The sequence below is a fragment of the Rosa rugosa genome, chromosome 6 (genome assembly GCF_958449725.1).
Source record: "Rosa rugosa chromosome 6, drRosRugo1.1, whole genome shotgun sequence".
NCBI classification, from domain to species: Eukaryota; Viridiplantae; Streptophyta; class Magnoliopsida; order Rosales; family Rosaceae; genus Rosa; species Rosa rugosa.
This window is the reverse complement of record NC_084825.1, coordinates 51,591,552-51,605,392: the sequence shown is the minus strand read 5'-3', so window position 1 is coordinate 51,605,392 and position 13,841 is coordinate 51,591,552. Positions and strand designations below refer to the sequence as shown.

The 13,841-nt window shown below is 37.2% G+C and overlaps 2 protein-coding genes across 2 annotated transcripts; one reads left to right on the top strand and one right to left on the bottom strand.

The window, feature by feature from the left end:
- Positions 1-2,138: 2,138 nt before the first annotated feature.
- On the bottom strand, positions 2,139-4,826 carry LOC133715387 (sec-independent protein translocase protein TATB, chloroplastic). Its single transcript, XM_062141873.1, has 6 exons — positions 4,523-4,826; positions 4,303-4,424; positions 3,213-3,272; positions 2,972-3,131; positions 2,502-2,645; positions 2,139-2,422 (listed from the first exon to the last, which is right to left on the bottom strand). The coding sequence occupies exons 1-6, from the start codon at positions 4,752-4,754 to the stop codon at positions 2,361-2,363; spliced, it is 780 nt and encodes a 259-aa protein (XP_061997857.1). The 5' UTR covers positions 4,755-4,826; the 3' UTR covers positions 2,139-2,360.
- Positions 4,827-9,323: 4,497 nt separating this feature from the next.
- LOC133714744 (uncharacterized) lies at positions 9,324-12,451 on the top strand. Its single transcript, XM_062140998.1, has 2 exons — positions 9,324-9,687; positions 10,756-12,451. Exons 1-2 carry the CDS (start codon positions 9,592-9,594, stop codon positions 12,151-12,153), a joined length of 1,494 nt encoding a protein of 497 aa, XP_061996982.1. The 5' UTR covers positions 9,324-9,591; the 3' UTR covers positions 12,154-12,451.
- The last annotated feature ends 1,390 nt before the right edge of the window (positions 12,452-13,841 follow it).

Here is a 13,841-nt window from a genome sequence, read left to right as displayed (position 1 = left end):
TGTCCCGTGAAAGTGGTTTAGGCCTAGTCCCCCACTTCCTTTTGTACTTATTTTTCTTCTATCAATAAAATTTTGAATAAGAGCGATGAGTTAGCCCTTATTTTGCTTTCCTAAAATAAAAAAAAAAGTGTTGTGCTTCACTCATATAACTACCTATGCTTGGATCTGCTATGCTGATCTAGGGCAATGGGGTTGAGGAAACGGCGCCCGCATTCGCCACAAACAACAATAAGGCTCTTGTTTCTCTCATCCTTAGGCAACAGATGATCAGCTGCGAGCTTCTTCCCATGCCCATGTGGCTTTGGAATGGGAAGCTTGGGATGCTGATCACTGATATGTCTCGCAATGCTCTTCTTGTTCGCTTCCGTAAACTCGCAGTTGCAGCACTTCTATGTGAATAAAGCAAATGAGAATAATGTAAACATTGCCTCGCTAAATATATGCTTCAATGACCACAAACTATAATATAACTTCAATGTAATGACACAATTCTAAAAGAAGTGAGGACTGAAACAAGTTTTTAAATGCGAGAAGCTAACTAATGCTTGACTTGGTTTTTGCAAGCAACAATCACCATCTTCTGGTTCTCACTTCATTTGCCACTCCCAAATCAACAAAATGAAGACATAACTATAAGCAACAAATCATGTACAAACAACAGAAATGTTGATGGATAGAGAATTGCATACCAGTTCCTCTATTTCCAGCAATTAATGACTAAAAAATCAATAATTTCGCCAAAATATCTGCGAAATTTTCGTTTTTTTGAGACTCCGTTATTTTGGATGCCTACCAACATTATTTTCATGCGATATTTTGGATTCCGCGATATTTTCGAAAATGTGCAATATTTCCGAAATTTTAGGGAATATTAGCGAATATTCCTCAAATAAAATAGAATGAAAAACTTGACAGAGTCAGGTTTCGAACCTCTATCCCTTTCCATATCAAGTCAAAAAAACCCCAATCAACTCGACTAGGATTGATTTTACTTCTTGTACACTTTTTTTATTTTATACTAGTACGTTTGTTGATCGAATAGATTACTAATTGAACATCAAATATTTACTCTAAATTACTATAATTCACTATAAAATGAAGCTTGTTCACCGTTTGTTTTTTTTTTTTTTTTACCAATATAATAGATAATTGATCAAATAAGTAGTTCATAAAGTTTCACTTAAAATTTCAATGATTTTCTCTCAATTTCCTTCATTTCTTTCGAAAATTTATCGATATCGAAATTTTCATTTTTCAGACCATCGATATTTCCTCGATACCGACAGGTTCGAACAGCATTTTCTTGAACAGTATCTGTTACCGATACCTCTCGTAGAATAAAAAGGATTCGGACATCTTCCATTATTGTGCAGAGACATATACGTTTTCAAATTAGCAATTCTTTGGTAATTATATCATGTAAACAGAGCTACAAAAGGATAAAGTACTAGATCGATATCAAATTTTACAGAGTAGAGTTACTATAGTTCAACTTGTACTTGGAAAGGTCAGAGTATTACAGCTGAAACGTTGGCAAAATCCATATTGGATATCGCTCGGTCTTCTTCATTTGGTCCTTAAAATTTCTTCGTCACACGTTTGTCATCTTCAATGTATATGTACCGATTAACCAACCAAAATTCTTTGTCATTTGAATCCACAAGATATATCCTAGTGAAGAACTTTTCACTTCTTGGAATGCCGGGTGCAACCTTTTCTATATCAGAGTGGAACTGATTAGTAATTTCAAAACGTAAAAGTTCGCTCCAAAAATTTACTGCATAAAACTCCCCATCAACATAAGCAACTTCTTCAATTAAGGGATAATCTCCTCCAATGTAAGTCCCTGCGTTGTCTTTGTTAATTCTGATAGAAGCCAATTGACATAATTCCTCATACATCACAACAACAATGCAATCGTCTGCATTTGTTAATTCACTCTCTAAAATTGAGTCCACTATGTCCCGAGGCAGTTCTGACCAACCTGGATCCATAATTAGACTAATTTTTCTAGGAAGATTGAACAAGTTTTAAATTCCAAAGGCATCTGCATTACCATCATCATGATCACCATTCAAAGATGATACTTCCATTGTATTACTGACTAACATATTTCATTAAATTTAATTGAACCCACATTAGAAACCCAAACTGAGAGATCTGCATCAGTACTTTGGTCAAAAATATACTCTACAAAGGATTACAAACATCCTGATCTTTCCGTGTTTGTGCTCTTAATTATACAGAATTTCTAAGACCTACTACTGCCATTACAAAAATTGAGAACAATAAGATGGGGATTCCTCGGCTCCATGTTGCACTTGTGGACTCAAAAATGAACTGTATTTGTTGTAATGAGCTTATGACTCACTTTGAGATTGTTGGGGTGGAGGCGTCCTAACAGCAGTTTCTTCAACAGTACCTGTTACCAATTTGTGCATACAATGTCATCAAGAGAGCCATTTTTTGGGACATTAGAGAGAGGTTGAAAAATGACTAACCTTCGGAAGCCTGAGGTGGAGACTGACTTTCCACTGGAGATGATGTCTGCCCCTGATTTTGGGCAGCTGATGCTTTTAGCTGCTCCTCTGTGATCTTTAAGTACTCCTCGGTGGTGTATGCTCTATTTGGAGAGGGCGCCCCATCTGCATTGACAATATACATAGTTTGAAATTACTTTAAGAGACACAAAAACTATCTCATGGGACGCAAGATTATAATATGATCTGTATAACTACACGATGAGAACAGCTCGAACATGAATCGATTAAGATAATGCCTGAAAAGTGAATGTTCATCCATATATAATGCACAAAATAGCATAGGAGATAGAGCTGTCTCAGATGAGTGGTGTGACTGTTTCTTAATTTCTAGAGCTTTTATATGAAGAAAATAGTCAAACACAAATGTAATGGTTACTAATTCCTTTTTGAAACTAAGAGTGCACATTTTGGACATTTTAATCACTCACTGGGGTCAGTCGTGGTTTTGGAATCTCCAGTACTGGTAGTTGATGGAGAGGCTGAAGTGGTGCCGGTTTTGTTGGAATTGTATGTGTTTATCGTTGAACTTGAAATGTCATCGAGACCAATCTCCTTTTCAAGGGTGCTCTTGAAATCCCTAGAAACTTCCTACAAGAATATACATGCAACATCAACAGCTTTCTCAGAAGAGGCATAAATCAAATTTTAGATGAAGTTAATATTAACTACCTGAAGCTCTCTAATGGTTGGTTGAAAAGCACGCAATGTCTTTCCTAAATTTCGAGCAACCTGCATTTATACAATTTGTTAATCTTAAGTGCAAAAAGATAGATCTCGAAGAAATAAAGACTATTAGAGTATTAGTGATCTCTTATCTTAATCTCATGAGGATATCAATTACTTCTATCACAGAGTTTTAAGCAACAAAAATGCCATTCTCAGTTGATATACAAGATGATGCTTCTCATTTTGTTGCTATTATGGAGTTCGCAATGCAAACCAAGGAACTCTCTCATCATCTCAACAGTAAAGACTAATCCTCTCAGACAATCTAATACTAATATTAGGGTTAAGAGTTACACTGAGATTACTGTTCTGTTGGAATGATTCGTCCATACATCCAAAGTTATTAGTTTTATGGTTTTGTAGATGATGAAATCATAGCTGGGTTGATAAGACGGCGTCATTATTCCTTAATCCCAAGGACAGTTTTTTCTTAGAACATTCTCCATTGAGGCCAAATATTCTCGTAATTTTCTATATATGTTTTAGTTAGGAATGAAGAGTTATCAAAATGCTTAAGCTAAGCTGCTAAAGATACTTATTATGGAACTAGAAAATACGGATACTACTCTGCGGACCAACAGTCTGGCTGTCATTTAGCTTTCCCAAAATTAAGAACCAATATACAGCATATAACAAATAAACAAAATCCAAATTGTGAACAAGTTATGAACTCTTTAGAGTGCCAAAGCCATAGGTGGCGAAGTTTTGTTTCATACTATTAGTATGTTGTAAGAGATACAAAACAAAAAACATTCAAGAACTTCAACCTATTTACTCAAATTTCATTCACAAACTCTTCAGGCTGATCAAATTTAAATTTACTGGCTACTTATGATTCCAATGAGTTGCAAAGTAATATAGCACAATATCCCAACTATCTGTAGCTGGAAAGCTACTTATTATCATTACCTAAACTGAGAACTCATGCATATAAGTCCAGCTATCCCTAAAATGTTACAGAAAGACTACCAAGCATTCTCCCAAGAAAGCACTATGAGACCAAAATTTTAGCCATATGTAACAAACCACTCACCTCAGCAAGACCTTTGGGACCAAACACCAACAAAGCCACAACCCCAATAACCAGGGCCTCAGGAGCTCCAACCCCAAACAGAGAAGCATAAACCACCACACCCTTGCACCTTCCCTTCCTCCCTGCACCACCAAATCACAAATGAGCTGAAATTACTAAACAAAACAACAAAAAAGTGAAGAAAACACAAACACCCACAAACCCAAATCACAAAAAGTACCTAACTTTGCAGATTTGGGTCTGAATGAGACATCCAAATGCTTCAAGCCACTCCATGGCGAGAAAGGGCTGAGACCCAGTTGAGGAAACACAGCAGAAAGATGTAATCTTTGGTTTTTGGGGTGTGAGGTCAGTGAAGAAGAAGAAGATGGGTTGTATATGGATGACTTTGTGCTTCTGGGTGAACACAGAAATGTAGCAGCAGAAGCTGTAGTTGAGGCCATGACCATCATCTGAGATTTTTTGAGATTTTTTGCTTCATGGGTTGGAGCTGGTGGGAGTCCAAAATTATACTAACCATAAGCATTGGATGTGCTTTCAGGATTTCTGAGCATTACTTGGCAGGGCTGAACTTGGGCTTTGTTGTAGCCCACCTCCATTTTCTGATTCCAAAGGATAGTCTGAGACGCTGAGTGAGCTACAAAACTATAATTGGGTTCATATTGGGCTCTTCATCCTTTCTAGACCACTAAAATCAGTAAAATGTGGTTGATGTTTTTCTTCTTCCTCATTCACTTTTTGAGTTGAAAGTTGAAAACATTTTCATCTATGTGTTTTTGGTGGATTCTAATCTTGGTTTTAGTTTTAACCTTGTTTTGAAATGTTAGAATTTTGATTGATAGTGCCAAATTTCATTAAATTGTAAGAGCAACTCCAACAGCTTCCCTATAATTTCTGTATTATAGGGAAGCAAAAATCAAAGTTTTAGCCTCTTCTCAAACTCCAACAGATTCCCTATTTTACAACAATCTCTAAAATCTTCATATTCTTCCTTAAAATTTTAGAGTTTGCTGTAAATATAGGGAATTTGGTTTTCTCTTTTCTCACTTTCCTTAAAATAGGAATAGTTATAGAGAATATGTTGGAGCAAAAGATACTTATTTTTCCCTAAAGTAGAGAAAAATCAAAATATAGAGAATCTGTTGGAGTTGCTCTAAGGGTCGCACATGGAGGAGGCTATGGTTGATGAGAGAAGGACGGAAAAAACTCTCTACGTGCGGTTCACATAGAATTGTTAAATGAAGTTCTAAAACCCGAAAACGGGAATGGAAGTATGATCCTCTTTTGATGATAGCTCACAAGCTATCAACAACATGTCTATGATGAGAAGACTTCAATGCAGCTATGACCTCTGCAATTATTCTCAAAGGATACCAAACAAGAGTATAAAGTAGGATGTTTAATAAATATGTGGTTGGCTACATATTTGGTATGTAATACAATGTATGTGATTGTATTCATAAATTCTTAGATGAACCCCCACCTACTTGATAAGCTGAACATGTGGTGTGCTTGTTAAGCTTTTGCCTTGTAGGACCATTACCACACCTAGCCAGCCAACCCTTTTCAAGTCCATGCCATTTTGTGAAAAAATATCCAATACTTGCACCTCTTTGCGTGGACCCCTAGCTCTCCAACATATGGGTGGATCTAGAAAATTAGAATTATCACATTGTGATTAGCTTAATAATTTCGATTATATTATAAATTATCATCTTCTTTACTCAGTGTTCCTTGCGAATTTAAGCATTTTTTTTTTCATATAGACCATGACATACATTTTCCATAGTCAGCATACATACGTGGAGTGCACTTATGTTTCTTTGTAACGTTACAAAGTCACAAAATTTTACCGTAAAACTTACGCTTAAGATTCACTTTCATGAAAATGAATTTAGTGGGATTTATCAAGAAAATTTTCTTTGTAACATTACAAAGTCACAAAATTTTACCGTGACTTACGCTCAAGATTCACTTTGATGAAAGTGGGTTTAGTGGGATTGATCAAGAACATGGGTGAGGTCAGTGGGATTATAATTATCCTATTATGAACTATAAGTCTATAAATGCAGCAGATTAGCTTAATAGTCTCAATTATATTATAAACTAATATCTTCACTACTCAGTATTGTGAATTCAAAAGTTTTTCTTTACATATATAAAGACTCTTAAATATACTTTCAAATGATCAGCACACTTGTCGCGCCTTCTTTTTCTTCATATTGTTGCGATGATTTTTTTTACCGTAACTTTCGTGAATTGGATGATTTTTTTTTACCGTAACTTACGTTCACAATTCACGATGACGAAAGTGGGATTAAAATGGGATTTATGAGAACATGGGTGAGGTCTACAAAAGTGAAGCACACAGTACCCATATTGACCTAAAAGGTTCCACATGCAAAAGGTTTCAATTAGAAGCCAAGAATAATTTAGGTGACAAACACAGAGTGACGAGGTAACAAGAATTTTTATATTCCTCCAAGTCCAATGCTTTAAGGATTAAAAGGTGAAAAAAAAAAAGTTTCACTTTTGGTTTTGAGAGAATGTAAAAGGAGTCCAGAAAAGCTTGAGGAAGATAAGGTGGAAAAGTGAGGGCAAAAGAAAACAAGGGGTCGAGATATCGTTATCAGGGAAAGAAAAGGAGAAAAGGAAAAATGAGGATGATGGTGAACCACTCGTGCAAGTTTATATTTTAAGTGTGAATAGGAAAGAAAGGGGTGTGATGAGAAAAAGAAAGGAATAAGAAATCAAAGGGGGTGTGTGACTGTGTGAGCGTCACTATCTTACGCACGAGGGGTGCGGCACGAATACCCATCAAAAAACAAGGTGCATGATCTGCCGCACGTGCGCATCTTTGACAAAAGAGGCCTTCCTATTGTCCTTGTTTATCAAGAAATATTACAAATGGGGGTGATGGAGGTGTTTTGCCTTGGGATAATGCCTTTAAAAGTGACTCAAATTTACATGATGAGGGATATGCAATGTATGCGTGCTACTATGAGTATGAGATTGATTCAAACAAGGGCTCAAAGAATCAAGAGTCCTTTCACTTTCGGATTTGAAGGTAGAATACTCGTTTGTTTTTGATGAGTTAATATTGTCTGTTTTTATAAATAAAAAAAACGATCACTGACTTGTATTGTAATGATCGTTGTCTGTAGTTTTGGTCTAGCGTGGTCGTTGTCTCATTGGTCTAGTTTCTCGAATTGTATGTGTGCACTAATGCCTACATGAGATTGATCATTGATCCAACCAGGGCCTGATGTTTTGGCACCTAAGAATTCAGAGACCTTTCATCTTCAAGTTTGAAAGTAGAATATTATTTGTTTAGAAGAGTTAATAAAAGACCGATCGCCTGACTTGGATTGCTCGTCAATAGTCTTGGTCTGATTTGGACGTCGCTTTGTCGGTCTAGTTTCTTAATTTTCTTTCATTTTCATTCTTCGGAAAAATTGCCGATACTTTCTTCTAATTCTCTCATTTCAGTAATTTTGTGTTTTGGGTCTCCTATGTCATTAAAAGATTTTGACAAGTTCAGACTGCAAATATTAAATCTTGACTTCAAAATTTCATTGTATTTCTTGAACATTATGATACGAGACTCGGACCATAAAGTGATAAAACCTAAACTCCAAAGCTTTAGCCTCAAAATCACACACCATGTGCCTAGAACATAGATAGTAGACTAGAATGGTAACCAGGAGTCACTGCAACGGTCCTGATTGATTGATGATTCTGGGGCCAGGATCATAAGTGCAATCACAAGAACCATGCGGGCCACCCGCATAACGCATGATCACTACACCGTCACACCACGCAGGCGCGCAGCTAGTGTCCATTAACCTTGTGACGCTGTAAATTGAAGTAGAATCCAAGGCCAATCCCGTCATTTTCTCTAGCTACTAGAAGCATTTCTAATTTAGATCCAAAATTACTATAAAACAATAATTATCTTAGTGTTAAGATGTGTTTGACTTCGAAAACGACATGTAAACATGAGGGGTAATACAAAAGTATTAATATACAGCTGGCATTGGTTTTGTCCGGTCCCTTATTTAATTATCAAATCAACTTGCATTAAGCTATGTTATTAATTTATTATGAGAGGTATACAAAATTATTTAGTCATTTAAAACAGCAATATTAATTTGAAAATGAAAAATAAATTAATGAAAGGTAGGATGGGTGCATGTTATCATCTATTTTGATTTGTTTTGTATGATGGGGACTAATATAAGAGCAATTTGCAAGAGAGATTTCACATGTACTTAGAAGAATCTCACATGTAATTAGAGATTGAACGAGATTGATTGAACATTAAGTCTAATTTTATGCATACTACTTAGCTATATGTAAAATATTTTAGTTTTGAATAAAAAAAAAATTATACATACAATAAGTGTGCGTGCCACGTGACAAGTTCGACACATAATTGGTATGTAAGAATTTAAAATTGAATACTTAACTACCCATAAAATTGATTTTTAAAGTTTGTGAAATTCTTTGTATGGGTGCCAATGAAAAAATGCTATAATAACCTCATTTAGAAGCAATTGAGCCTAGAAATTTCAAATGTTAGAGAAGGCTAGTGGATAACTCACCTCTCTTTCTACCCCTTTCATAAGACTAAGAGGTATCAAAATTCATCAAATTTTTAACCTAGGAATAAAAACTGCAAAGTAGAAGCTAATTAGACCTGTTAAATAATAGAAACTCCAAAAAAGAAAGCTCAGGAACAGAATTCATGTTTATTACATAGAAAACCAAAGATACATTCTCTACTTCCTCGCTTACATATAATCAGTGCATCAGATTTCTCATGCTGCCGAACATGACAGAATTTACTCAAATTAGGAGTTTCTCCAAATACAGATAGAAAAAATTGATAAATAAAACGAAAATTCACACTCCAAATTACATCCCTGTCCTTCATTCCCATCCAAAAAAAAAAAAAAAAATAGTAGGTCCCATCCCCAACTCTATTACTAAAAAGTTATACTCTCTCTCTCTCTCTTCTCTCTCAAGTTCACATTTTTTTCATATCATATTGCTCTTCTCCTTCTCCTTCTCCCTCACCTTAACAAACAAAAACGTTCCTCACCAGATCGAAAATCCACCCACCCAGGCAGGGCCATGCCGATCCAATCTCGCCGCCCTTCTCCGTCGCCGTAGCCGTAAACCCCGCCTCAAACTTCGCCGCGCTTCAAAAACCCAAACCTCCATACCAACCCGCCTCCGCCTCCTCCTCCAGCTCCGAGATCACAAGCCGAGTTAGTTAGTCCAATCATGAGAAGCGTCCATAGCAGCAGCGTCGACACGATCAACGCCGCCGCCACCGCCATCGTCTCCGCCGAAGCGCGCGTCCAGCCCACCGCCGTCCCCGTAACTATCTTCATCTCAAATCTTTTTTCTCTCTCTCTCTCACGCAATTTGCATGTGTGTGTGGTGTTAATTTGTTGTGATTGCGATTTTTGGGGGTGGATTGTAATCTTATCTGAGAAACTGTGGAAAAAGTAAAGATCTTGCCTTTTTGTGTTTCTTTTTACTTGTGTGCTGAATGCTGAAAAGTAGGTAACTTTTGCTACCGGAAAAGTAAAAGTTGAGTGCTTTTGGGCTACTTTGGAGTCTAGAAATGAGTTTGGAAAAGCAGGTAATTATGGGGAGGGTTAACTCTAGAAAAAAAAAAAAAAAAAAAGGGTGGAGTTTTAGATCAAGTACTAGTTTTTAGTGTGTTTTGATGGGGTAGATGGATTAGATTCATGACTATCTTTAAAGTATGTAGTAGCCAATTTACTGAATTTCGACGAGGTAACTCATCGACTGAGGATAATTTAAGTCATGAAATAGCGAATTGGTCATAATTATCTTGTTGCTATAGCATTGCAATGTTAATGATCGATTTTAAGTTGTTGTACAATGTGTATTCTGTGACTTCTAGACAAAAGTGGACATTCTGTTTGAATAGTGGTAAAGCCGTATATTGCAGTTTTGTTCTGTTAGTACAGTAAAAAATTTGTTGAAGGATGGTTCTGTTCCTTTTTCCAGGGGATGTGTTCTGGGATTCCCTTTGTAATTGTCCTTAAATAGTAAAATAACTGTTCATAGGCATAGTCTAGCTTTTGAAGGAGGCGATAATTCCAATACTTTTGCAAGACTAGTGCATTTTGGGTTTGAAATAGAGTTTCATGAATTATATTGATTGTTTGGACCGATGTGCATTGATAAGTCCAACAAGTTCACCAAGTAATGGATGATTTTCTTCAGCTGGAGTAACAAACTAATGCATGTAACTCACAAAGTGATGGAAGATTTTATTCAGCTGAAGTAATGAATTGATGCATATAATCATGTTATGCTTGAGTCTTAGTAGGTAGTGTAGAATTCAATAATGCGTACATTAACAAGCTGAAGCTGTGAGTTTATTGACAATCTTTTGTTATTTGACTACAGAAGAGAAGATGGGGAAGGTGCTGGAGCCTATATTGGTGCTTTGGGTACCAGAAAACCAGCAAGCGAATTGGTCATGCAGTCCTTGTTCCCGAGCCTACTGTACCAGGAGTTGCAGTTCCTGCCGCAGAAAACCAAACATCCTCAACTTCTATTTCACTTCCCTTCATTGCCCCTCCCTCTTCTCCTGCATCTTTCCTGCCATCTGAACCACCATCCTCTACCCAATCACCTGCCGGATTCATGTCATTTGCTTCCCTTTCTGCCAATGCCTACTCTCCAGGTGGAGCTCAGTCCATGTTCACCATTGGCCCTTATGCATATGAGACCCAATTAGTCTCACCACCTGTGTTCTCCACCTTCAACACTGAACCATCTACTGCTCCATATACTCCCCCTCCCGAATCTGTGCAACTGACTACACCTTCATCCCCTGAAGTGCCATTTGCTCAGCTTCTGACATCTTCGCTGGACCGAAGTCGCAGACACAGTGGTGGCAGTCAGAAGTTTGCACTGTCCTATGGTGAATTCCAGCCGTACCAACAATATCCAGGAAGCCCAGGTGGCCAACTCAGATCACCAGGATCAGCAATATCAAATTCTGGCACATCTTCTCCTTTTCCTGACAGATATCCGGGGCTTGACTTTCGCACGGGGGAAGCTCCCAAACTCATGGGGTTTGAACATTTTACCACTCATAAATGGGGTTCAAGGCTAGGTTCTGGATCATTAACACCAGATGGTGCGGGGTTGGGTTCCAGGCTAGGTTCTGGGACACTAACGCCAGACGGCTATGAGCTAGGTTCAAGGTTAGCTTCTGGATCTATGACCCCTAATGGTGTGGGGATTGGTTCTAGGCTGGGTTCTGGATGTTTGACACCCGATGGTACGGAGCCTGCGTCTAGAGACACTGTCCTTCCGGAGAACCAGATATCTGAGGTGGCATCCCTGGCCAACTCTGAGAGTGGATGTCAAAATGATGGAAATGTATTTGATCACAGGGTGTCATTTGAATTGACTTGTGAGGATGTTGCGTGCTGTCTTGCAAATAAATCAGGTGCATCATTTAAAACTGCATCAGAATCGTCAAAGGATATGTCAGCTGAAATCCCAAATGAAAGACATGGGTCATCAATAACAAATAAGTCGAGTGCTGGGGACAGTTTCAGTAGAATTCCTGAAAATTGTTTGGGAGAAGGGGAAGATCATTGTTATCGGAAGCATAGATCAATCACACTTGGGTCAACGAAGGACTTCAATTTTGACAACACAAAAGCTGATGTTCCCAATAAGTCGGACATTGGCTCAGAGTGGTGGGCAAACAAAAACGTTGCTGCTAAGGAATCGAAACCTGGCAATGACTGGACGTTTTTTCCAATTCTACAAGCTGGAGTTAGATGACATAGGAGGGTTCAACATTCGCTTCACCTCCCCATCTAATGTATAGCTTTGTAAATCCCCAGATCACATTGTTGATGAATGGATGGAGAGCAGAGGTGAGTGTTTCTTATGACCTGAAAAAAAAGATAAATGCAGAGAGGAGATAGATTGTAGAATTGATAGTGTGAGTACTCAAAAAAATTCTTTAGAATATTTCTTTACTTGATGTTATACAAAAGGATAGCATTCACTTGTTGTAGATGTTGTGTTCTGGATTATTTTTTCCTCATGTGTAATAAAGAAAAGTTCTTTACCCCCATGAAGGTTCTCTTTTGGTTCATAATCTCTGTTTCTTTGATATTGGTATTCTTCACGATTTTTTTTTTTTTTTTTTGTGAAATTTTTCATAATTCTTTGATAATAGAAATCTGGAAAACTTTCGTGTCTTAAAGATGTAGGGCATGAACTTCATTGTCTGGTCTAATGTTTGTAGGCCTATAGGGTAATATAAGTTGGTGCCAACACTTGTGATGCTGGCTAAGGATAACCATGTATGTATAGATAATGATCGATTAATGTTGCTGGGTACTAATGGCCAAACCTCATGTCCTTGTCCTTCCCCACTTGCCCAAATACAGAATTATAGGCATGAATTTAGTAGAAACCAGGCTGTGACCAACAAACCAGGAGACCATGATAAATAACAAAGAAATAGAGCCAAATGGGCATTATTTTCTGTACCAATTTTTAAATTTTATGGCTCAAAATTCAAGCTCATCACTATCAGGAGGTTATAGAAGCATATATTGCAGTGTGGCCTATTGCAGACCAAAAGATCTATCTGTCTAAGTGTCTATCAATGCAGACCAATTCTCATTTGGATTCTGGCTTGTTTGTGGTGACTGGTGAAGGTTCAACCTTGCAGGTTAAGGAACGTCATCTTGGACTTCTTATTTGGCATTGTATCTGAGTTCTATTTATTAATTTCCTGTGACAATGATATATGCCTGCAGAAGCTACATTACCCGTGAAATATTGAACACCCTAAACTTATTGATGTCTATAGTACAATAATGTCTGTCACATGATTAAGACTTGAACTATCTTTAATGACATCTAAATTGTTTTATTCGATTCGTTTTGATTTTACTAATAGAAACGATCAAAAACCGAACGTGTTAGCCTGGAAATGAAATATTATAAACCAGATGTTCGATTTCTAAACGTTCTGCATGCCACCGGGTTTCACTTGTGATCGAAGAAACACCCCAAGTTTGACATTTAACAATATATACAGCAAAGTCTTGTTTAGCTTGAGTATGAACTTGGGCTACTTTTACCCATAAGGCCAAAAATAATAAGAAGCTATACCTCACATATTTAGGTAGACATTTTTGCTGAGTCATGTGCCATTATCAGATTGAGTTGTCAAGCTTCCATCCGATGCCAACAAAACATAAATATTTTGGTAGAATATAACATTATCTTTTTGTCGCTCTTGCCGATATATAGTAGAAATTTTGTTCTTTTGGTTCCATTATCTACTAAAAGTCAGCAGAACAAATTCACCAGATCCATAATAGTTGTGCTGCTGCACTAAAACACAGCAAAAACTTCAGAACTCAGAAGAGAGCATCTACCATATGGATACCGGTTATGATATATTCTGAACTTCCGATCTCACATTATAAAAAATAATATATTCCGAA